The following is a 27,005-nucleotide window of genomic DNA, read 5'->3' on the forward strand; positions in this document are numbered from 1 at the left end:
TCAATGGTAAAACTTGGTTTAATAATGTCAAAATTCAATACCTTATGGTTTTGCTAACAAATACCATCTATTTCTGTCTGGTACCCACAAGCAAGGTTCTCAAGCCATTTTAATTAATTTCATTGATAAATAACTTAAGTAAGTAACCAAATTCTAAGAGATTTTTCATGACAATTCTGAGTATTCCCAGCAAAATATTCTGAAAAGAAAATGGTGGATGGAAACTTTCTGGTGCCCTTACAGAACCATCAAATAAAACGAGCCTCAAAGTTATTTTAAAGGACTGCTACCAAGGCTTCTGCTTCTCTTTTCCATATACATCTTTTTGAAGGTTTGAAACATTGCTTTTGAATCTTTTACTGGATTTTGTAGTGTTTCAAATCCATCTGCACTGAAGCTTCTCTTGGAGAGTCTTGCATTAGCCAAAACATTATCTAAGGAAACAGAAATTTTGTTTACTTTATTACTCAGTGTTTAGCGACCAATATACAATCAATTAAAATGGAGGAAAACCTTCACTGCTCTCTGGGATAACATAATGGGAGTTTGACAAACTGGCTTTCTACATAATGAATTATAAATTACACACATAGGACATCTTGCCTCTTTTGGGGGCTATGCTCTACTCAAATCCCATCTTGTTCTATCATTTGCACACTATTAAAATGTGACCTTTTTAACAGCTCTCTAAACTACCAATGTAAAGAGCACAAACCAGCCAGTTCCAACCAGTGAATGGACAAGTTCTTGTAGTCTAAGACGTGTCTATTGTTTTTGTTAGATCATTTAAGTGTAGTGTTGGCCTATTTTTTTGATGGGTCCAGCTTTTCCTATTTCCTGCATTTCTAGATATGCCTATACTTCTCAGTAGCCAATTCCCATATAGAAGTCCCTTGGTTTTCATTCCTACTGTAGTCATCCCTTTCTGGATAACTGTTTTAACTTTTCGGGGGGGGGGGGGCCCCTAGGAACTCAAGTATTCTGGCCTCTTGTTCTTTATGTTTCAAATTCTTGTACATACTCATTAGCTTTATGATGTCAGTATAACACTGATGAGATGGGTCCCTAAGTCATTTTCTACTGGATTCTGCTACTTTTTCTCAGTACCTTACCCTGACTTGATAGTTTCACAATTTGCTCCATCTACACTCAAACCTTTGCCACAAAACATAGATGTATAATTATCTAAAATGTTTCTTGAAATCTGTTTGGGAGTTTGTGACATTTGTTTTTGTCTCACTTCACGCTCTCCATCTTGGGATTTGTTTTATCACACTTTCCCGGAATCTCCATCGGACTTTTTTTTGGATTCTAAGTATTATTTATTTTTTAATTGAAGTATAGCTGACATACAATATTACAGGCGTTTTGGGTACAACTCAAGTGATTCATCTCACACTTTGTGTCTTGGCTTTTTTCTACCTTGCTGCAGAATTCCGAGCTTGTGCCCCAGTCTGTGGGTTTTTCATCATGATTCTGAGTACTGATGTTTACTCAATTTCAGTTTATTGCTCATCCTATTTGTGGCTGTCTTTATGTCTCTCATTTTAGCTGTTTACCTCTGGTCAATCTGCACGGGCAGCTATGAGTATTCTGAGATTCAAATTTTAGTCATATCTCTCGCCTTCTCTATGTAATGCTTCTTCTATTTCCAAGGACCATTCTTATCCAATCTCAATGAACATTTCCATTTTTCTAATTTTTGAATTCCTGTGTTCCAGCTTTGGAAGTGTGCTTTCCACTTAGGACTCTTAAAATTCATTTTGCCCTCTTTCAGCTGTTTTCCTATTCTGATGAAGAGTGCAGTTCTTCCTTTCTTGAGTCTTCAACTTAATTTTTGTCTATGTGCACCTTTACTCTGCGGGACTCAATTTCTACAGTCCCACTTATGTGTATTTGTTTTAAATTCTCTTCTCCACTTTGTCACACTTCCTCTTTTTTAAGAAATGTGCTTCTTTATTGTTTGCAGTAAAATTCTGCTTCTCTCCATTATCAAGGAAATCTAAACCCTGGTTTAGAATTTTCTTTTCATATTCAATTAATCAAAACTAAGATAAAACTCCTGAACCCTAGCTTCTAATTCTCAATACAAAACTCTAAAAACAAAGTACATTCATTCCACTAAATAGGATACTGAGAGCTCAGTTTTTTCTGGTTGGCATTCAACCCAAATCCCTTCCCCACAAACAAATAAATTTTAACTAGAAACCTCAGTCTCTTACCATCAAAGTAACTCAAAATCCATACTCAATTAACTTTTTGAAAAGAGGGTACCAAGTTCAAGTCCCTATTTGGTTATTAGTCATGGAATTTCAAATAACCGAATCTCCCATTGGCAAAATGGGGACATCCTCATCTACCTGGTTTTAAGAATTAAATGAATTAAACTTGCTAATCACCCAACCCAGCAGCTAGCAAACAAAGCACGGCTAACCCTCTAGCCCAATTTGGAAAATAAAGTTTAACTGAAGTATAGCCTACACTCGTTCATTTATTATTCTACTGCCATTTTTACTATAGTGTCAGAGTTGAGTATTCAGGAAACTTTAGGATCTGCAAAACCTAATATTTACTGCATAGTCCTACACAGAATAGTTACCTAATGCACCAAGATGAGAAATACTTTCTTGTTAACAGGAAATAGATGACTGATCCCCTCTCCACTGTATGACAGTAAATATCGGAAATTATCTTCCTACCACTCATACATTGGATCATTTAAAAAATATGGATAAAAATCAAACTTCCCAAGTTTCATAACTATAGTCCAGCTACTGTGTGACCAAGTGTCCAATACGTAAAGTAAAAATTTAAATACGTGAGGATTTTACCTATTTCTTGGTTGGCTTCTGGCATCCTTTTCTCCTCAGTTACACCTCTTAACCAGTCTTCTTTTGTACTTTTTATTCCTGAAACTATTTAAATATTCATTTTCAGATCTCTAGAAACTGCTAATCATCTCTTTTAGTACTTTAATGAAGGAAAGCCATGTTAACATAAAATAGATCTCAGAAAGCATTAAGTATATTCACATAAACTGGAGGTGTAAAAGAAGCCTCAAAAATGCTTCCATTTCAAGTGTCTGAGTATCTTATAAATGAAAAATAGGTTACTTTAAAAGTTTATCTTTACTATGGAATTATGTTTCTCCCACTTACGCCAAACACCAACAAATTTAAAGGTATTTAAGGGTACATGAGACAGAGAAAAGTCACTCCCATTGTCCCCACCCATTTCTAATGTTCTTGTTACACCCATGCCTCAGATGCTAAAGATATATTTATATGGCCAAGTGAAATCACCAATACTTTACAAGATAAACTTTACAATCTATTTTTACCATATATATCCCTATTTCCTTCCAAGACAATGTACCTTACATTTACATTGTAACTTCCTGTACCCAAACAGATACCACCTGAACAACACAGGAGAAACTAAGATTGCCATTCAAATCCTTTACTTTTCCAGTCTGAATTTCTGAACAGTTTTATACGTAATGTCCATAACCCAAATAATTAGTCATCTATTTTCTCCTTCCTTCCTGGCACTACACTGAGAATTCTATCACTCAGCCAAAGGACAGCCATGCTTCTATTCTATACTTGGTAACTTAATACCGGATAAGACTGTCTCCATGGCTCTCCCAAGTCAAGAGCAGACTACAGGACAGTGGTTAACTTTTTGTGTTAACAGTTACCAACCACTTCAAAGATAACAGTAAACTGAACCATTTCCATATGTATAAAAAGTTTTCACAAATATATAATTATTATCTCCTTATATTTGGACCAAAGCTTCAAATTCACAGGGCTTTGACATCACAATTCCATATGAGAATCAACAAAAGATTGAAATAATGTGTAACACTTTTCTTAGAACATTTTTCATAATATTGGCTTCTTGGTGCAAAAGGAAATCTTCATATTTGGTAAACCTTACAATTTTATATATGTCTTGTCATCAAGTACAAATTGAGTACAATTTACAGTAAGGGGAAGATAAACTTAAAACAATGCCTTACAATGTTGTAGACATGATCAATAAAAATCATACCAGACCTTGCACAGGTGCTTGCTCCTTGCTAGGACATGGCTGCAGATCTTTCCGGGTGTCATCAGAATCTGTATTCTTAATCAGTCCATCCGGACATAATTTAAACTCCAACATACTTCGTTTTTCTGTGGCATCTTTCACAGGCACAAGGCGTTGACGTTTATTTTCTGGTCTCCTCTCTTTATTAGGCTTCATGGGTGAACTGTCTAATTTTGTGAGACAAATGCTCTCACGTTCAGTGCATTTAAATGCAACTCTGTTCAGATACTGTTTCCTTTGATCCTTTGACTGGAGAGACATTTGGCTGAATTCAACCTCATTGTTTACACTGTTTAAACTTTTGTCTAATCTAGTTTTATCAACTAACATTTTATCAAGTTGCTTTCCACCAACTATTCCTTTTGCATTCCTTGAAATACATATTTTAGACTCCTCAGAATGGTGAAATTTGAGGTTTTTACCATGGCTTGAACAAATATTTAATGATTCTTTAGAAGCCTGTACACTACTATTGTGTCTCTCATTTGATTTCCCACAACTGCCTACTTGCATGGAAAGTTTACTGGACTTCATGTACTGAGAATCACACGTTACATTTCTCACACAACTTTTCTTTGATGTGTTGCTACCCATTGCTTCTTTGTACTTCTGCCTTTGTAAATACTCCTTTGGTGTCAGAACTCTACTGATTCTGGATGAAGTATCTTTAGGGCCCGAGGACTTAGCATTTGATAGTGTCTTTTCTTTAACCCTGGCTCTTTCATTTGCGACTGACAAAAAATTACACAACTTAAATGTACTATCTCCCACATTTTTAGCATGTTCTCGTTTATCATGTTTCTTCTTCTTTATCTTTGAATCAAGTATGCCACCATCATCTAACTTCCTTTTTCCCAAGACTTTTTGTCTCATGTCACCAGCTTTCAATTTTATTTTCTCTGGTGATGTGGATTGTACCAAAGAACCATTCTTCATACACATATCTTTATTTTTATTTGTTAAAAAACCCACCTTTGGTTTTAGTGGACGTAAGTTTTGTGCCATGAGCTTCTGGTGCAGGCTCTCTTGAGAAAATTTTGTCATTTTATTACTGCTCTGAAAAGTTATCTCATGAAACTTCAGTTTTCCTTTCCTTTTGTGACTTTGCAAGGAATCGAGTTTTTTATCACCTTTAGATAAAAACTGACCTGATAACTCTTGTTCTGTCCTCAGTGACTGATGATGTGTTGTCTTGGGCTTATCATCTGTATCTTTGCTTCCTTCTATTTCAGGTAAATGCTTTTTCATATCTGGAAAAGTCAAAGGAATCTTCGGGTTGTCATTTAGGGGACTATCACATCCAACACGGACATTTCCATCAGTTTTCTCTCCTTGCTCACAATTGTCAATCTCTAAAGGAGAACATTTCTCTTTCCCTTCTTTTTCCTCTGAAGTTGAGTTCTTGATGGAATTACAGTGGCACTGGGGTACTCCTTCATAAACCATAGAGAGCCATCCCAATGCACAGCAACGGACATCGTCTTTCTCTGAATCCACTACAGGATCATGACTCTTTCCATCTGTATCTGGTTGTGGGTCACACTGACCCCCCTCTTTGTTTACAGGTTCTCCTTTCTGATGTTCTGTCAACTTGTCTGCCTCACAGAGTTGATCTTCATGTTCAGGAAATAATTCTCTCATTTGCTCTGAGTTTAATATTGTAATTTGTATTTGGTCTGTTTGGTCTTTGGAGTCACAATCAGTTTTATCACAAGTTTGATCTTTTGAGATTTGGTTTATTATTTGTTGGGCCACAGAACCTTCATGTGTGTTCACAGCTTCAATACCATAAGGAAATTCTTTTAAGAGTTCTGACAGCTGATCATGTAGGTATAAGATGGATGTCCTATCATTAAGAATCTCGTTTCTTGTAGGATCTTGGGCAGTGTAATTGCAGGCTGCATCAACTTCCTGAGGACAACTGTCCTGTTGGATAGGTGCTGATGAACACATATCATTAGCTGTATTTTCTTTTTTAAAGATATGTTCCAAATTGCTTTCCACTAAAATTCCACTATTTGCTTCAACATACTTCAAAGATGATTCTGGAGGTTCCAGCGATTCTGCCTGGTCAGTTTTTTTATGTGAAACATCTGTACACTTTAAAAAATCATCATTTTGAAAACCAAAGTCTTTATTTTCAGTGACATTGTCTATATGTTCTTTTTGCTGTCCACTACTTATGACCTGTTGCTTAGGTAGAGAAGATTTCTGTGGCTCAACCCATTTCAAAGGTGGCAAGTTGAACATCTTTGCTATGTGGGAATTATATGATGTATCACCTTCAACAAGAGAACAAATATTGTCAATATGTAACATATCATCACTAGCAATATCACTTTTCCTTGGTTTGTATGAAGCTTGCTGTTCACTGACAGAGTAGTGGGTATCTGGTTCTGACTTATTAGGCTTTCCTTGATTGTTAGGTGTGTCTTCTGAAATAATTGACTCATTTTGCTCTTCCTTCTGAATTGGTGAGAACACCTTGGTGTCTGTTGTAGTACCTGCTACTGGTTCATCAACATTAGCTTTCAAAGCAGCAGTAATACTTATATTTTCTGCCAACTGACTCTGTAAGCTACAAACACTGCCTTCTTTAATAACTGGATACACTGTTTCAGATAAAGCTTCAGCTGTTATTTCTTTGACAGGCAATGTTTTGACATCTGAAAGAATTAATGGTGACACTACAGCAACCTGAAGTTCTGTTCCCTTTGTATTAGTTGTGCCTGAAGACTCACAATTCTGTACTACCGTTGACAAAGTTGTTTCTTGTGAGCTGTTTACCATCTTATTCTGAGAATTTCCTACAAGTGGAAATGGCCTCTTATCACAGGATTCCACAGGCTTTGAAACTCCAACTGGGGTTCTGTTTTTTCTTGACTCAATATACTGTTTTTCTTCTTTAAGTTCTGGAGGTTGCTTTTTCCACAGAGAAAGGCATGTTGCTAACAATTCCATGGAAAAGAGACTGTCACTTTTAGAGGATTTATGCTCAGGGCAAAAAGAGTTGTCCACAATCTTAGTGTTTGTGTTACAAAGACTTGGAGCATCCATGGTTTTCAAATTCAGCTGGTTATCAGTTATTTGGGGATTTAGACTAACTTCACAACTATGTGGTTTAGAACCCTGTATAATTTCACTACCATTTTTAACCAATTTGTCCTGAGGTTCATTTCTACACGTAAGTAAACTGAGAATTAGCGAATTTTTATTTGGATATTTTGAAACATACTCCTCAAAGGATGTAGACTGAGGAACATAAGCTGTTTCAGAATTTGTTGGCACATTTAGCTCAACAATGACATTTTCTGATGAAATCTGGGTGTGATTTAAGGTTGCCTGGGCAGGCTCAACAGTTGATGCCTTTAAAGAGGTCCTAACTTTCAAATCCTGTAACTGGTCTGGCACTGGAAATTTTTCTGAACGGACAGAATTTCGTAAAACAGAATTCACTTGGTTAAAATTTCCACAATTGGTGTCCTGAATGCTGGAGTCCACTGTAGTCTGTGCTGTATTTGTTTCTTTTGCAGATTCCATTACTGTTGGTTTATTCTCTGGAGTCACTAGGGTTACCTGTGATTCAGGCTGGATTTGGGCAGTTTGTTTCAGAGACAATTCAGAATTTTGAGCTAATTCACTAAGAGAGGTATCAGTTGTTTTAATACAACCTACTGCCATCAAAAGATTTTTACTAATCTTGACTTTCCTTGCAAGTTCCAAAAACTTCTTTTTTATTTCTGCTAATCTTTTAATATCCCTCATTAACTTTTCTTCTGTGACACTTGTGTCCAGTACTTGATTTGAAGTTAGATCACAAGAGTCTGTTCTCTCTTGACTATTTTGAGCAAGAGTCTGAACAGCATCCACAGATCTAACAGGTTCATTGAAAGGCTGAATGACATTGGTGTTTACTTTCAAGTTACAGGAACTTCCAACTGTGCTGACATTTTCATTAATGTTTTGCCAATGCTGTTGAAAGCTTCTAGAAACGTCTTTCCTCATTTCAGGTAAGTGCATTTCTGGACTCTGAGGAACTTCCAGAGAAGCCTGTTTAATAACATGCTGAGTACTGGGCAAAGGCTGGTTTGCGTATCTACAGTCATAAGGAGGAGGAGGAGGTCTTCTGTCAGTTTGAGGAACTACATATTGGTAAGACTGTAGAGATGCAGTCTGCTCTGACTGTAAAATCTGTGGAGGATCTGGAGGGTGACTATTTTTAATTTGCAGTGATGTGAATGGCATAGGATTTTGTTTCTGAAGGGTAGGATCTTGTGAAACACTTCGTGATGTATAACTGTATTGCTTTGGAAGTGCTCTATAATCTGGATGAGTAATTCCACTGGATGTATACTGTTGGGCCCAGTCAACCTGTCGTTCTAATACAGATGGGTTAACTCTTGGGGTCCACTGATAAGTTATAGGAACTCTTGAAGAATTAGAGGGGATCATTTGTAGCTGTACAGAAGAGGTATCTGATGTTACAAATTGATTCTGTAGTGCATGTATATTAGGTATATTAGTTCCAAAACTAGTCTGATGAGAAACAGTTGCCCCTGTATGAGAGAGCACAGAATTCTTCATTGGTGAGTTCAACCATACATTTTGTGTAATTCCTGAAGACATCTGCAAGTTGTGATTTAGTTGTTTGGATCCTTTATTTGCATATGTGATTCTTTCTACTGACGTTTGTGAGGCCACAACTCTCCCATTATGTGTATCAGAAATAGGGATTTGCTGAGGAGCTGTATAATTTCTCCTGTTTAGCAGTGGCTGTGAAACTGGATTTGAATTTCTAAGAAACACACATGCTCCTTGGTTATGTCCAGGATAATTTAAAGAACTTTGAGATGTTGTGTTAAATGTATTTATAAAAGCCTGCTCCAAAAATGATGACTGCTTTTTAGGATAAAGTGGTCGTAGGGTGACATTCTCTGGTTTTGCATTCCAATTCATTATTGATTTGATGTAGTAGCAGTGTATTAAAAGTCAGTTGTTTTGAATGTCAGGAATCTGTAGGAAATAAAGATCTTGAATTAAAAATTTGTTTTGTCTACATAAAATTCAAGAAAATTAGTTTGCCTTAACAGCAATGCTACATCTATCATAAATCCAGAAACCTCTGACCAGTCAAAACTTCATCTTTAATTTGGGAAAGAGAAACAAAGAGCAAAAGAGGAGGTGACAATAAATATGGCAAGTTATCAATAAAATTTATGGGGTGTTTTACAGGAATTCATTCTACATAATATAGTATTTTGCTTGTTCCATTTAGTGTCAATTACTTTTATCTTAACAGGTTCTTTTATTCTAAGTAACTCAGGCTTACTGAAACAGAACAAACTTCAAGCACATGGCAAAAAGTCCGTATTGTTTATCCCCATTGTCTAATTCCCTAGAGGTATCTATTCTTACCTCCACTTTCAGACAATTTTATAGGTAAAAAACAAATACATTAAGAAAATCTCATCTTTTTGACTCATTTTCATCACTATACCTAGGATACATCATTTCACTACAGATATATTAACCTCATTGTCTGCGTAACATACACTTTGTTATTTAACCAGTCCTCTATTGGCAGATAAAGTTTTTGCACTTGTAAGCTTTCCCACACTAAGCATTCTTGTATTTATACTTTACATTTTTGGCTAAATGTGAAATCAATGTGTCAAGGAACATTAAAATTATTTTCAATAACAATGACAAACTGACTTCCAAAAAGATTAAAATAACTTACACTCTCACCCACAGCTACTGATAAATCTAAAAATGGTCAATTCTACAACCACAGTAAATGAGAAAAGACCAATTAAAACAAAACACTTAAACATATTAATAGCACACCCCAACTGCAGAATATATATTCTTCCCAAGTGCACATGGAATTTTTTACCAACATGTCCATCTAGCTGAATCATAAAAACATCTCAATTTTCAAAGTATTAATTTACAGTGGAATCAATCTAGATATTTTAGAAAACAAAGTAAATAGGAAATTGCCAAATAACTAAAAACAGACAGTGTGCTCTCTGGTGCCTCTTCCTCAATTTATGACATCAGCCCTGTTGGATCAGAGCCCCACCCTTATGACCTGATTTAACTTTAATTACCTCTCTAAAGGCCTCACCTCCAAATACTTACATTAGGTGTTAGGACTTCAACATATGAATAGGAGAATAGACAATTCAGCCCATAACATGCTCTTATCCCCATGTTCACATAATACCTAACACTAATTTTGGCATAAATAAACATATGTTAAAAATAAGACGGGGAGGGGTGCATAGTTGGGTCTGTGGGTAGAGCACGTGACTCTCGATCTCATGGAGTTTGAGCCCCACCCTGGGTGTAGAGATTACTTAAAAACATTCACTCATTCATTCACTCATTAAATTCATATGAATTCACTCATATGAATGAATGAATAACTGAGAAACAATCTTTGTATTTATCACAAGACTAAGAAGTTAACCCAAGGAAAGAAAAAAATGATGACAGTGAAATAAAATAATGAATAAAATGTAGAGATTCAACAAGTCACAAGCTTATTCTTTAAAAAGAATAAAAATCATTAAGCCTCTGGCAATACCAAACATGAAGTTTTAAAAGCACAATATTGGGAATAGAGGCTACCACTAGACCCCAAGGACATTAAATAATATTTATTCTAATACATTTCAAATTTAGGTGTAAGACAATTTCTTTGAAAAAAATACACCTATCCAGGATTGACACAGTAAGAATACCACATCTCTTTAAAGAACTTACACTGATAATTAAGTCTCTTTTCACAAAGAAAATGCCAGGCCCGTATGGCTTTGCTGGAGTATTCCAACAATCATTCATGAAAGAAAACAATCCAATACAGCTTCTTTAAAAGGATAAAAGAAAGAACACTTCAGAGCTCATTCACTGAGGCTATCATCTGAATTCTGAACAGAAGGGAAATTAAGACTTTCTCTCAGAAAGGTAAATGCAAAGAGCCTAAACAAGATGGCAGCAAATCAAATGGGGGTGACCTATGAAAAGGATATCCTATTATGATCAACCTGGCTTTACTTCAAAAATACAAGGTTTGTCATTTGAAAATTGATCAGAATAATTATTTATCTGAGAGAGAGAGTGAATGAGCACATGCAGGGGTGGGCCAGAGAGAGGGGGAGAGAGAATCCCAAGCAGGCTCCACAATGTCACTGCAGAGTCCCAACATGGGGCTTAAACTCACAAACCAGGAGATTATGACCTCAGCTAAAATCAAGAGTAGGATGCTCAACCAGTTAAGCCACTAAGGGGCCCCAGATGATAAATTTAACAGATGCAAGAGCTCTTAATAAAATTCAATATTCATTCATTAGAAGAACAATCATAGCAAACCAACAACATAAATTTCCTTAATTTTGATAAATAGTAGCTTCAAACATTTATATTGACAATAAAACAAACATGACACGAATGCACCTTCTTTTCATCATGGTACTGGAGATCTATCTGGAAAGCATAAGAATTGGAAAAGAAAACATAAAACTGACTATTCACAGAGGTTATGTAGAAAATCCCAAACAGGAGCACCTATGGCTCAGCTGAGTAAGCATCTGACTTCACCTCAGGTCATGATCTCATGGTTCCTGAGTTCAAGCCTGAGTGTCAGGCTCTGTGCTGACAGCTCAGAGCCCAGAGCCTGCTTAGGATGCTATCTCTCTGCCTCTCTCTCTTTCTCAAAAACAAATAAACATTAAAAAAAAATTTTTAAACCCAAAATGGTCTACAGATCTTTTACATTTATCAAGTTTTGGGTCATGGGGTTCTCACTAAGAAATACAAGACTGAAGAAGGTATGTATGCTTTTGGAATAGAAAACAGATCTCAGAGAGAGAGAGAGTGTGCGAGCAAGCGAGAGCGAGCGAGCTGTATATTCCTCACATGCTTTCTCTCAGAAAAGTTCCTTAATACAACTGAGTAGGGGCATCTGGCTGGCTCAGTTGGTAAAGCATGCAACTCCTGGTCTTGGGGCTGTGAGTTCAAATCCCATGCTGAGGGCAGTTTACATAAAAAAGAAAAAAAAATTGATCAGGCAGTAGCATAATACAAAACAGCTTTTCTACTAGAGTTAATGGTGCCTAATAAACTCCCCTTAGTTCTTCTACGTACTTTGATAGGACACTGTTACAAACTGAATTCTATCATTCTCCCCACCAAATCCAAATGGTGAAGCCCTAATCCCCAGTGTGACGATATTTGAAGACATGCCTTTTAGGGAGGTAATTAAGTCTAAATGAGGGGATAAGGATAGGGCCATAATCCAACAGAACTGGGGTCCTCATAAGAGAGGCATATACACACAGGGTGAAGACCATGTGAGATCACACAGAAGGAAGCTGACTACAAGCCAAGAAGAGAGGCCTCAGGAGAAACTAAACACCCTGATCTTGGACTTCCAGACTCTAAAACTATGAAACATAGGGTGCCTGGGTGGCTCTGTCATTATGCATCTGACTTAAGCTCACATCTGATTCTCATGATTCTCATGATTTGTGAGCTCAAGCCCCACTTCAGGTGAGCACAAGCCCCGCCTTGGATGACCCTCGCTTCTTTCTCTGTTCCTCATTCACTTGTGCATTTTCTCTCTCTCAAAAATATAAATAAGTAAATAAATTGTGAGAAATAAAGTTGTTGTTTAAGCTACCCACTCTGTAGTTACATCAGGACAGTCCTGGAGGACCAATACAGAGCCCATGGGTATGAAAGCAAACAACTGTTGTAAATAATTTGGGGTTACTCTCTTCTTTGCTGGCACAGACAACTGAAGCTTGGAAAATCCTCCCTGAACTACTTATTCAGAGGGAGGGAGTTAAATCTTTTAAAACCTTATTGTAATGGAGATTACCAGAGACAAGATTTCCACGGTCTACCATTTTAGTTTCTCTTTAAAAAAATTAACTTTTTGCCAAACTATCCACTCCATCATCACCCTCACCTTTGACAGCCATGGTGCTTACCTGATAATTCCCAAGTATGGCTGAACTTAAGGATCTCCTTTGCACAGAAGTAGCTGAAACTTGGTGGTGGTGGTGGGGGGGGGGTCATGGGGCAGAAAATCACACAAGCCAACAGACTGATCTTACTTCATGAACACAAACATCAAACTTAACACTGCTCAACAATTTTACTTTGTTTTATTGAATTTTCCCCCCATTTTCTAAAGGCCTCTTCTCTTCTCTCTTCCCTGGTCCCCAGCCACGCCAACCCACACATACACTCCCCTGCCCTAACTCAGCTGCTTTTATTTCAGAGCGGAAAAAATAGCACCATCCATCATTCTCCCATGATCATATCTATAAAGCCCACCCTTGCAAATGTAATATGCATCTCCAGTGACAGAGCTGACCTTCCTCCTACCAAATCTCTACATTTAAAAATCCTACTCCCCTTTGTATTCCTGGTATCAATCAGGCTCTCAGGGATTAAGTCATCCACACATGCTCAAACATACTCTAGGATTGACAGGATTCAAAAACAAATAAACCTGATTGCACCCCGCATTCTTCACCTCGCTATCTCCAACACCAGTGACAGTTTTTTAGTTTGGTTTAAAATCCAAAGTATAATAAATCAGATTTTAAATGTTTAACATCTTTAATGGCACAAATAAAAATGATTTTTATTATTTAAAAAAGTTTTTTATTTGAGAGAGCACACAAGTAGGGGAGGAGCAGAAAGGGAGAGAGAAAGAATCCTAAGGAGGCTCCACACAGTGGGTGCAGAGCCTGATGCGGAGCTCAAACTCATGAACTGTGAGATCATAACCAAAGTTGAATGCTTAACTGACTGAGACACCCATGCGCCCCACAAATAAAAATGATTTTTAAAGGTAATTTGCTTCCACAAAATATACACGGACAAAAACTACTAAGGAAATTAAAATGTACATTAGAAAATACTCAATGCAAAAGAAGATAGTAAGGGAGGAAAAAAAGATACATGATCTAGATAACAAAAGTATAAATAATAGACATAAATCCCACATATTACATCAGTAACATTAAATGTGAATGGACTGAACAACCCAAAAGAATGTCAGACTAGATTTAAAAAAAAAAAAAGCTACCTAAATGCTGTCTCCAGACACACTTTAGATCCAAAGATATAAATAGACTGAAAGTAAAAGAATAAGAAAGAGATCATATTATGCACACAGCCACTACAAGAAACATAGAAGGTCTATGCTAATTAGCAGACAAAACAGACTGAACAAACCTTGCTAAAGATAAAGAGGGATATTTTATAACCATAAAAGGGTCAATCCAACAAAAGATTTGTAACAATTAAAAAGACCTAAAAGGGGCGCCTGGGTGGCTCAGTCCGTTAAGCATCCGACTTCGGCTCAGGTCATGATCTCGCGCAGTTTGTGAGTTTGAACACTGTGTTGGGCACTATGCTGATAGCTCAGAGCTTGGAGCCTGCTTCTGATTCTGTGTCTCCCTCTCCCCCTCCCTCCCTGTCTCCCTCCCTCTTTCCCTGCTCCTCCCCCGATCATGCTCTGTCTCTGTCTCTCAAAAATAAATAAATGTTAAAAAAAAATTTTTAATAAAAAATAAAAAATAAAAATACCTAACAGAGCTTTTAAATTAAAAAAGCAAAAATACAAACAAGGGAGAAATAGGCAATTCACGAGTTGAAAATGTCAATTCTATGTTTGCAATAATGAATAAACTGGCAGAAAAAAAATCAACAAGGAAAGAGAAGTACTGAATACATTATATACACACACATTTGTGTCTAGGGATTAAAACAGAGTACCTTAAGTTGTAGGCTAATAAATAATTGGTCCACTGATTGCCTTCTAGGTTTAAGGCTCTCTCCTTTTTGCCCACAACAGTTAGGGTACTTTTAAGTGGTGAAAGGATCAGCAAGCAGGCCAGTAGTTTGGTGTCAAACTACCAAAATGCTGGGTTTTTACACTCAGTAATGGGAAATTCTAGGAACATCCTTGCTATGACTAGCTGTAAGTTAATTAGCAAATTCTGAATACTGGCTCTACCAACCTCACCCATCTGGCAGCCTTTGCAGTCTGATGTATAGGTTAATACTAATATGTTGATGCTGATAAGATGTGGAGGCCCTCAAGCAGCCCTTGGATATTGACGCTGATAAAAGTGCCATGACCCAAACTGGGGGAATCCAAAGTCATAATTAACATACTCCTACCCTAGAGAGAGATTCCATGGAGGTTTCTTTATACGCCATCATGAAAAGTCTTAACAATTTTAACCAAAAAAATTTAAAAAAATTTTTTTTAATTTTGGAGCACTGGCACCTGGGTAGCTCATTAAGCATCCAACCCTTGATTTTGGCTCAGGTCATGATCTCATGCTTTCTGAGTTCAAATCCCCACATTGGGCTCTGCACTGTCCGTGGGATTGGGATTCTCTCTGCACCTTCCTGCTCGCTCTCTCTCAAAAAATAAACTTACAAAAAGAAAAATCTCCAACCCAGCAAATTCCTTTATTTGCAATTTAGCCTTATTACAGAAATTTCAAAGCAAAATTAACCTTGGAGGTTAATTGGAGGAATCATAATATTAGTATCTATCTTAACACAAACACACAAGCACACGCACTCATGAACAGAACTCTATCAAAGTGGACTGGTTACATTATGGTCTGCCTACTACAGGTCAGATGAAATTTTAAGAAATAGAACAGGACAAATGGAGCCACATAAGAATTGTTTTATATATAAGGGTGACTGTTAATTTATCAAAAAAACCAGAACATTATTAAAGTGAAAGATAATGCTTTTAATAGACAAGATGGTAGGCATAAAAGAAGACTATCTTAGAGCAACCCAGAAGATGTAAATCTAGACGTCCAGCAAGCTTCAATAATGTTAAATGAATAAACATAATCTATAAGTGCTGATGACCAAGTTAAAAGGAACTCCCTATTTAAACTTTCAGATGGGAAAAGTCCCCACTTATTCCTTCAGATCTGTGTCAACCATAAACATCACATGATTTCATCTGTAAATATTTTAATTCTTCAAAAACATAGAATTTAAGAAATATAATATACTTGTCTCACACCTGAAAAACATTAAAACCATTCTGGTATTTCGAAGTAAAACTTTCCCTTATGGCTTGTTAAGTTTGACTTCTAATGGGTTCCACAAACTAAAGTTTATTTGGAGTGTCAGCTGATGTGGTCAAATCAAGGAAAGCCAGTATTTTTCACTGAAAAACTGGTTTGCATTAGAAAAAGCTATAGATGTTTCTATAACATCAACAAAACCAAGAATACCAACACTTCTGTACAAAATGCACTTTTAAGGAATTTCAAAAGTATCAGGACTTTCTCAACCTACTATTCTACCAATGGCTGTTCATATCCTTAGTCATTGGAGAAATTACGCTATCAATCCTTGAATTAGGCTTTCAAGAAAATTCTAAATTTTGCATTATTTACAATACAATTCTGTAACAGCTAACATTTGAGAACTTAAAATACGTTAAGAACTGCAGTGAATGCTTTAAATACATGATCACACGTAACTCACAACAAATGAATGAAGCCAGGCAATAGTGCCGAGGCTAGCAAGGCTAGAAATCCCACTATCACAGCTGTCCATACTGCCAGAGACAGAAAGGAGAAAGAAAGTGTAACTTCATATATAATTTCTCACACAGAAAAACCAACATCGGTTGTCCCTATTCCCAGAGAGTGATCCCAAGGTGGTTGAGAACACAGGCTGCCCGAGAAGTCAACTCTCAACTGCAGCCGTTTTGTAGCTGGCAATTATATAACCCAAGGATAAGGGAGGCGGTAAAGTCCTGTGCTCAACTGACAATAGGGCAGTAGGAAAAAAACATCCCTGTGGCTATTTCTCACAAAGGTTATCAACCTTTGTTCTAGAAGGACCTGTCGGGGGCTCTGCCTATTTAGCCTGTGAGTAGACAAAGGTCAGAGTACCATGGGGAAGCTGCCCCCCCTACATTTCTACCCTCCTCCTTACATGTGTCCTGCTACAAATTTTATTCAGAAGTACAGGACACTCAATCAAATGCCCTAACTACCTTCTCTTAGGCAGCACTGGAAAAGAGTGACTTGGCCTTGACCCCTGGCAGAATGATCAGGCCTTTTGGAGGTCAGGCCACAGCCTCCCCACATGGAGGCAAGTTAACATCCAAGGTATCATTAAGGCTCACCAATGAGAATCACATGGCTTTCTCCCTGGAAGAACAAGGGAGTGGGAAATGAATTGCTCTAATTTTGCTCATTGATTAATCTAAGAACAGCATTGGGTGTTGGCTCGCATATACCACATCATGACTGGCCATGACCATGCACGTGACTATCATTAAACCTAGAAAGTTTACACTACTTTCTTATGCCTCAAGAACAGAGGTCAGAGACAAATTTCAAACTAACTTTATAGTTGTATTATTCCCTAAAATGGGAATTAAATATCACAGAGCACACATGAAAAAGTCAGTTAGCCCTCCTTGGAGTTCTGCCTAGCAACTCATTTTACAATGCTCCAGGTATCCACCACCTTAAGGAAACCATGTTCATTAGAGAGGTGGTAGTCTCAAATATCTAGAAATCCCTGACAAGTGCCTCAAATACACAGGATTAGTTTGCCAGGGAAGTATAAGCTACCTAAATTGCAATATGTTGTTGGAGTACAAAGTGTATTAGGAGTATAAATACCGCTGTCACAATAAGAATGAGCCAATTTTGTGCTTCTCGAGATGGACAAACTCTTTGAACAGAACCAAAGAGTTGCCATAAAAGCAGGCTGAACAAACCTAAAGAGAAACCTTGAAACTGTTACATCCAATTAGTTACCTCTGTCAGTATAGGCCACATTCTAGTGTCTACTCTGGTTGTTCCAGGTTTTGTTTGGAGGGTTGCAAGAACACCAAGACAGGCATTTTGTTGGCATGCAGTTAAGATCCAGGTTTTATAAAACTAAAGGTTAAGACTAATGATACAAGGAAGTACCAGAGACACCTACAGGACAGAATCCACTTTCTTGTTAGCAGAGTCTTGGTAGGGGATGACAGATCCAGTTAAATTCAGAACCATAACTGTAGTCTAGAAAATGCATACAAGAAATTCTGCTTTCCCTTAATCAAGAAGAAATCAATGGAAATCATGACTAACAGAATTAAGTATACAAACCCTGGCCCAAAGGACACCATTCCCAAAAGCATTCACTCCCAAAATTAGCAGCTGCTCAGAGTTTCTAAGAGTCCGTAGATTAAGATCCTCCACTGGCCAGCAGTATGTTGACTGAGGGTGATAGGTAGCACCAAGCCTGAGGGAAATTAAGAGTACTAGTTTCTGCCTACTCCTCCAACCTTGATCCCCTAGGTCTATGTACTGTCTTCCTTCTCCAACTAGCATAAAAGAGCTCTGCAAGGTTTGGTGGGTGAGAAGGAATGACAATCACTCAATTGTGAACTGATCAATTCCATGCTATAAGCCACCTTACTCACAACACCTTGTATAGTAACATGGTTATGTAGAAGCAAAATGTAAAAACCAACAGAAGTTGTGGCAATCTTTATGGCCATAATGAAAGCAACATACTTGAGTAAATTTCTGACGTCCAATAAACACCCTCAACTACTTCAACCAGAACAACACGTGGCAAAAAACTAAATGCAGAAGCAGATTTGATACAACCTACATAAATATTCTTCAGGGTCCTAAAGAATTTCTACTGATGGGGTGCCTGGGTGGCTCAGTCAGTTAAATGTGACTCTAGAGTTGGGCTCAGGTCATGATCTCGTGATTAGTGAGCCCAGCTTCAGGTCTATGCTGGCAACTTGGGATCCTGTCTCCCTTTCTCTGCCCCTCCCCCCCCATACTAGTGCTATCAAAAATAAATACTAAAAAAAAAAAAAAAGGATTTCTGGAGCACTTGGGTGGCTGAGTCAGTTAAGTGTCTGACTTCGGCTCAGGTCATGATCTCCGTCAGAGTTCAAGCCCCTCATTGGGCTGTGTGCTGACAGCTCAGAGGCTGGAGCCTGTTTCAGGTTCTGTTTCCCTCTCTCTCTGCCCCTCCACACTCAGTCTGTCTTCCTCTCAAAAATAAACTTAAAAAATTAAAAAAAAAAAAAAAGGATTCTTAATGTATGTATATAAATGCTTCCTGACACCATCTGTCCCTGCTGACTGTAGCTACAGAGATGGCATGTTCATTCAGTCTCGGAAGCATTTACCTTACCTCTACAGACCTTACCTACGCATTTCTTTTCTCTGTTGGTCCTATACTGTATCTTTTGCTGTCATAATTTGTAGCCATGAGAATACAAAAATAGAGAAAAGGAACAAAACTACAACTTGGATCCTTGAAAAGATCAACAAAATTAATAAACCTTTATCTAGACTGACCAAAAAAAGTCTCAAATTACTAAAATCAGAAAAGAGACACTACTACCAACTTCTCATTGAAAACAAAGAAAATACTATGAACAACCATATGCCAATTGATTTGATAATCTGGATGAAAAAAACAAACTCCCTGTGATACCATAATTTATACTAAGAAATACAGATTTGATCTTTGTTCCCATTTCTCACAGAGTTCCTAAAATCTTTATGTTTTCCCAAGTGTTGAGAGCGCTAAAGCTGCCTTTTTTGTTAGGTTAATGAGGTGACTTTTAGACTGCCCCAAAAGGTGGGGGCAGGCAGAACCATCCATGTGATTAGGGGGTTGGAACTTTCAGTCCTCCCCTACCTCCAGGAAGGGAATGAGAGTTGGAGGTTAAATCACTGGCTAATGTTTTTAATCAATCATGACTATAATAAAGCCTCTATAAAAACTCTATAAAGAACAGGATTCAGAAGGTTGCTGGGTCTGTGACCACATGAAGATTTGAGGACTTTGGCACACTCTGAGGGAGCACACAAGTTCCACACACCTTCTCACATACCTCATTCTATCAGCTCTTCTAGGACTGTTGATTCATATCCTTTAAATTCATTTGCAATAAACCAATAACCTAGTAAGTAAAATGATTCTCTGAGTTTCATTGGCCTCTCTAGCAAATTAATAGATTCCAAAGAAGGGGTTGTAGAAACCTCCGATCTATAGCCACTTAGAAGTAAGGTAACAATCGAGAGTTGTGACTGAAGTCCAAAGAGGGAAGTTAGTAAAAACCTCTAATCAGTAGTCGTTGGTCAGAAGCACAGGAACAACTGGGGCTTGTGATTGGTGTCTTAAGTAGGGGTGAAGGCAGTCTTGTGGGACTGAGCCCTTAACCTGTAGAATCTGACGCTACCTTCCAGGTATAGTGTCAGAATGGTAGGATGCCCAGCTGGTATCCCAAGAGAATTGCTTGTTGTTGGTGTGGGGGGAACCTCCCCGCACACATACAGTGGAGTTCAGTGAAGAACCCCAAAAGACTCCAAAGACACACTGACCGATACTGACTTGAGATACAGAAAATCTAAGTAGGCCTATAAAGAGATTGATCATCTTAGTAGATGTACAAGAAGGTTCTAACGGATGAAAATTAAATGCATCTTCAAATCCAACTCTTTTTCATGGTAAAAACACTCTAGAGGGGCATCTGTGTAGCTCAGTGGGTTAAGAATCTGACTTTGGCTCAGGTCATCATCTTGTGGTTTCTGAGTTCAAGCCTCAAGAGAGACACAATCCAAAGCAGGCTCCAGGTTCCAAGTTGTCAGCCCAGAGACTGAAGCAGGACTCAAACTTACTAACAGTGAAACCATGACCTGAGCTGAAGTCGGATGTTTAACCGACTGAGCGACCCAGGCGCGCCCCCATTGTTCTTGCTTCTTCTAATCCATATTGTACTAGAGGTTCTAGCCATGGCAGTTCAGGGAAAAAGAAAAAATAGAAATAACAGACATCCAGATTGGAAATGAAGAATACTATCTCTACTTGCAGATGATATAATCTTGTATATAGAAAACTTTAAGGAATCCACTAATAAACTAACACAACTAATAAAGTAGTTTAGCTCATTTGCCTACTACAAGCTCAATATATAGAAGCCAAATGTATTTCTAAACAACAGTTAATCTGGAGGACAACCTCAGTACAGTAAAATTAAAAAGGATCAAACACTTTGAGTAAGTTTCAGAAAAGTGAAAGATTTATAAACACTGCTGTAAGAACTTAAAGACCAAGAGCACCTGGCTGGCTGGGTCAGTAGAGCATGCAACTCTTGATGTCAGCATGGGGAGTTCAAGCCCTATTACTGGGCACAGGGTTAAGGAAGAAAGAAAGAAAAGAAAGAAAAGAAAGGGAAGAAAGGGAAGAAAGGAAGAAAGGAAGAAAGAAAGACAGGAAGGAAGGAAGGAAGGAAGGAAGGAAGAAAAAGTATCATAATTCTAAAAACACAGTAACAAGATATAAATCTAAAAATATTAGGGCACCTGCCTGGCTTAGTTAGAAGGGCATGTAACTCTTGACCTCAGGATTTTGAATTAGAGCCCCAAGATGAATGCAGAGATTAAACAAGAAAGAAACTGAAGACCTAAAAAAAGGGAAAAGACCCCACATTCAATGGATTAAAGGATTTAATACTGTTAAGGTGGAAATACCACTCAAATTCATCTATAATTCAGGGCATCTCTTGCCAAAATCCCAGATGTCTTTTTGGAAATTGAGAGCTTGATCCTGAAATTCATTTTGAAAAAAGTAAAGTTGGAAGACTCACACTTTCCAACTTCAAGGCTTAATACTATGATAACAAAACCATGCAGTGGTACTGACACAGGATAGACACTGATCAGTGGAAGAGAACCTAAAAATAAACCCTTACATTTAGTCACTAGCAAAGAACTAGAATTCAATGAAGACTCTTGTAACAACAATACAAAGACAACTCAAACTGAAAGTAAACAAAGATTCTTAATCATTTTTTCCAAAGATATACAATCAAAATGCACATAAAAAGATGTTTAACATCATTAACCATCAAGGGAAAGCAATAAAAAATACAGTGGCAGGGGCATCTGGATGGCTCAGCTGGTGGAGCATTTGACTTCAGAGCAGGTCATGATCTCCCGGTTCCTGGGTTCAAGCCCTGGGTAAGGCTCTCTGCTCTCAGCCTGCTCTCTGCTGAGGGCTCGGAACCAGGAGCCTGCTTTGGATTCTGTGGGTGTCTCTCTTTCGCTCGCTCTCTGTCCCTCCCCAACTCACGCTCTGTTTCTCTCAAAAATGAACAAATATTTTTTAAAGTCTTAAAAAAAAAAAAATATATATATATATATACACACACACATACACATTTTAAAAAGCAGGAAAAAAAGCCCACAGTAGCATACCACAAAAAGACAAAAGTTTACCCTAGATGTGGACATACTGGAACTCTTCTGCTTTGCTACTGAGAACATAAGTGGTTCATCACTCTGAATAACACTCTGGTAGCTTCTCAAAAGATCAAATATAGTTATATGATGGCACAATTCTACTTGTAGGTACATATCCAAGAGAATTAAAAATGTATATCTACACAAACAGTTGCACATGAATGCTCACAGTGGCATTATTCATAGTAGCTAAAAAGTGGTTAAGAATCCAAATGTCTGCCAACTGATAAAAAGAAACAAAATGTGGCATATCCATGCAACGGACTATTACTTGACAGTAAAAAGCAGTGAAGGACATACATGCTTCAACATGGATAACCTTGGAAACAAAATGCCAAGTAAGAGAACAGTCATAAAAGATCACAATATTAATTCAAATGTTCAGAATACACAAACCTAGAGACAGAAACTAGATTAATAGTTGCCTAGGAATGTCTGGGATAAGGGGAAGGGGGGAGTAATTTGTGAAAGAAGATTCCAAAACAGAGTAAACAATGCTACTCTAAGCAGAGTCAGATGAATATCAAAAGTATGGTGTAGGCTTGTCTCCAGTTTTAATTTTCAGAACACCAGAAGTTCTGACTTTTGTCAATTGCAACTAGACCACCTCCTGGAACACATCCTCCTACTTTGGACTGACATAGAGATAATGTTAACTCTTGTTAACCAAATAGCAAATCAGGTATTGTACTTAGTTTCAACTCTGCTAGCACCCATCAATCCTTATTCTTCCAAAACAAGTTATATAACCTTGTGCCTTCTGCTTATATAAGTCTGCACTCCCCACTGGTCACAGCACTTTACTTTGGCTTTTGTCAACTCTGTGTCCCAGACTGCAGTGCCTAAGACCCAAAATAAACTTTTTTTGGTTGCTTTATAGGTTCATCATCTTCTGGATCAACACCATTAATGAGCATGGAGATTGTTTTGGGAGTAAAGAAACTGTCCTAATTGATTGTAGTGATAGTTGCACACCTTGTGAACATAACTTAAAACCACTACACTGTAGGGAGTGCTGGAGTGGCTTAGTTGGTTAAGTGTCTTAAAGTTGGTTAAGATTGGTCAAGTTCCCAGGGTCTTGGGATCAAGCCCCAGGCATCTGGCTCTAAGCTAGGAGTGGAGACTGCGGAAAATTCTCTCTCGCTCTCCCTCTCCCTCTGTACCTCCCCCACTCACGCAAACACACAAGTGCACTTTCTCTCTCTACAATTAAAAAAAAGCCCTGTACACTGTAAATGGACTAATCAAATTTTATGAATATGGCATATGAACCGTATCTCTAAACTGTAGTTTAAAAACCAAACATAGTATTTCCCTGTTATTAGCACAGACATGGGTACATGACCCAATGAAAGGCAATGAAATTAATTATAGACTTATGGTAGAGCAACCATATAAAAGGCCTATCTAAGTTCACGGTGACTGGATACATACCTAGAGATGCTGGAGCCACTCAAGGAAGAAAAGTGTGCCCGGTCAATGCTGAAGACACCAGAGCTCAAAGACGGAGTGTCTCAAAAGTCTTAAAAATATTCTTTCCTTAGATTCAGATGCTGGATTCAGCCAAACATGAAGGTTGAGCTCTTTGAACTTCTAAATGATGTGATCCAGTAAATTACATTTTGGGGCTTGAAAAAAAAAATTATTTGCTTATGACTTGTTTCTTAAAATGTAAGGTGGACAATATAATTTCTTATAATACTTTGCAATATTAACCATAAATTGAAGATGTAATTTACAGTGAAGTCCTATAATTTAATACATCTCAAGGGAATCTCAGTGAATGTCATTCAATCTTTGCAGTCATTAGAACTACAAGCGAATGTCTTATTACATTTACCTCAACAGGCCAGCCCGTAACACTGCCCTTCAATTTACAAGCACACTTAGAATCTCAAGAATATACACAGTACAATGCTGCCTCCCAACAAAGCATTTAGAATTCCTCCAAGTCTACACAATTACTTCTCTCTTTACAAGACTTATTACAAAGTAAATTTTAACTTGCATTCTAGAGACAAGAGTTGGTAAACCATTATCTCTTTATCTCAAATTGAATGCTTTCCACCCTTGTTTCAACGGGAGGAATGAGCAAGAGGGTGGAGAAGGCCTGGTTACACACACAAAAAAACCTTGAAATTCACATTTATAAGTACCTTTTTAGAAAAAAAGATCAGGGGCCCCTCCTGTGTGGCTCAGTTGGTTGAGCGTCCAACTTTGGCTCATGTCATGATCTCACACTCATGAGTTTGAGCCCCATGTGGGGCTCTGTGCTGACAGCTCAGCGTCTGGAGCCTGCTTCAGGTTCTGTCTCCCTTTCTCTCCCTGCCCCTCCCCAACTCGCACTCTGCCTGCCTCTCTCTCAAAAATAAATAAAAAATATTTTAAAAGTTAAACAAGATCAATTCTCTAAACATTTAGGTTCCTATTTCTACAAGACATCGATAATCTAAGTGGGAAGGGAGTCTATATATCACACAGTAATATGGAAAAACGAGGCTCTGGGGCAAATATGCCCTGGATTAAGAATTTCATGGAGATATTCGTGATTTCAAATTAAGCCTACAGGCAAAAACCAGAGTTGTGTCTAGTACTTCCTTACAAAAACACAATCGGGGCGCCTGGGTGGCTCAGTCGGTTAAGCAACTGACTTCGGCTCAGGTCATGATCTCGCGGTTCGTGAGTTTGAACCCCACGTTGGGCTCTGGACTGACAGCTCAGAGCCTGAAGCCTGGTTCAAGCTCTGTCTGTCCAAAATAAATAAATGTTAAAAAAAAAAAAAGAAGAAGAAAAAAAACCACAACCTACAACAGGATCTATAGTAAAGGGTTTAATCAACACAAAACAGATAAACTGAGACCTTAAACAAATATACTGAATTTACTATTAGACATGTTGTCTGAGGCCATAAAATATCTTTCCTCTTAACAGGACAACAATTAAAATGTATAGAGTTCTTACCACCCACAGACAGGAGCTGTCACAGTGTGTTATGATTAAAACTCACGTAATTTGGGGCCGTGAGTGGCTCAGTCGGTTAAGCATCTGACTCTTGATTTTGGCTTAGGTCACAATGTCAGTTTGTGAGATCAAGCCCCACCTCCGGTTCTGTGCTGACAGGGCAGAGGGCGCCTGGAATTCTCAGTATCCCTCTCTTTCTTTCCCTCAAAAATAAATGAGTTAATTAAACTTAAAAAAATTAAAAAATAAAGCAGTCCTAAGTGGACCTCTGAGTAACCTGAACCAGCCACCTCCCATAATCTACTCTTCCTTATCCTGCAAAGATTAACAACTGAATTCTCTATGCTATGTCAACCATATATTTCTCCTCAAGCTTTGTCATCAAATTCACTGTGTCCATTTAAGTTTAACCGATGCTGATTCAGTTCATTAATAATTTAATCACATTACAGATCAGAGGCAGGCTACTTGGAGGTAACATACTTACTTGTAAGTAAGTTAGTCTTTTATTATTGTGTATGTTCCCATTTCCCTCCAAGCACGTCAGTCCCCTTTCACACAGTGTTTGTACTTCTTTGGTCCTAGGAAGAGCAAGAAACATTTTGTAATTAATTATAATTTAAAACAAACTATATTCTTATTCATATGAAACTTCCTTTATAATAAAAGCACATGCTTTTCTGTTTACTTGATAGGACACTGCTGTGCAAAACTGTGTTCCTTTAAGGTTGCACCAAAAACATAACTAAGTTTACAGAACTTATTAGGTGTGCAAAAGAATAGAAACAGAAACTAGGTGTGGCCTAAAATACCACTCGCTATTTTAAGTTAGAATTCCAGTGCGGTCCTCCAGGTTAACTACTGCCCCACCATTCCGAAACAGAAATACTTTATCTCAGCAATTTTCCTTACTGCAAGAGTAAGAGAATCCGACCGTACAGAGGGGAAAAGTAACTAAAACCTTAACACTCGTGAATGTTAACAAAGACTAAAACATACGATTTAGAGCCAACATTAAGCAGAAAAATCCCCAAACAAGCTCTGCGTTCCACCTATTCAAACGCACCCCAAGGTGAATCGGATTACTACAAATAAACTGCTTTCACTGAAACGATTCCCCCAAAGGTTGCTGCTGAACTCAAGACCCTAAGGACACTTGCTTAGAGCGTTTCGCCTCCCTCGAGAACACCTAAAATCGACAGGCACTTGTGCATTTAAAAACCAACGACTGCTGAGGAACGGAAAGCATCGCGGAACAGAGGCGTCCGCGGGCCAGCTGCAGGGACAAGCCGAGCCATTCCGTTTAGGGAGGGTCAGCATGATGGAGGTGGGGAGGAAGACAACGCTGGAGGAACAGTAAATGCAAAACAGATTTTTTTTCACGCCGCCGACAGGAAATAATTAAACACAGAAGGTACTCTCACACCCACCGCCCCGTAGTTCAACAAAATGCGTACCCGCTCTCCCACCCGACCCCCACCGCAAGGAGGGAAGGCGATTTAAAGGAAACACCCAGGAGGCGCCGCCCTCCGGCTCGGGCTCGGCGTCCGCGGCTGGCCCCGGCCTGGCCCGCGCCGCACGCAGGACCACGAGCGC

General features: G+C 38.2%; 1 protein-coding gene across 3 annotated transcripts in view; it reads right to left on the reverse strand.

Moving 5' to 3' along the window:
* RESF1 (retroelement silencing factor 1) overlaps positions 1 to 27,005 on the reverse strand; it is a 27,312-nt gene continuing 307 nt past the window's right edge. Inside the window, exons 2-6 of one of the 3 annotated variants that reach the window (XM_029953357.1) lie at positions 25,897 to 25,990; positions 23,883 to 24,076; positions 4,062 to 9,108; positions 2,832 to 2,915; positions 1 to 434 (exon numbers count right to left, since the gene is read on the reverse strand). In XM_029953357.1, the coding sequence (XP_029809217.1) occupies positions 271 to 434; positions 2,832 to 2,915; positions 4,062 to 9,051 (5,238 nt within the window). In that variant the 5' untranslated portion in view covers positions 9,052 to 9,108; positions 23,883 to 24,076; positions 25,897 to 25,990 and the 3' untranslated portion in view covers positions 1 to 270. Of the gene's footprint in view, positions 435 to 2,831; positions 2,916 to 4,061; positions 9,109 to 23,882; positions 24,077 to 25,409; positions 25,511 to 25,896; positions 25,991 to 27,005 lie in introns of those variants that run through there. The other 2 variants (XM_029953358.1, XM_029953359.1) reach the window with 2 other exon arrangements.

Source organism: Suricata suricatta, chromosome 10 (assembly GCF_006229205.1).
Source record: "Suricata suricatta isolate VVHF042 chromosome 10, meerkat_22Aug2017_6uvM2_HiC, whole genome shotgun sequence".
Lineage (NCBI taxonomy): Eukaryota > Metazoa > Chordata > Mammalia > Carnivora > Herpestidae > Suricata > Suricata suricatta.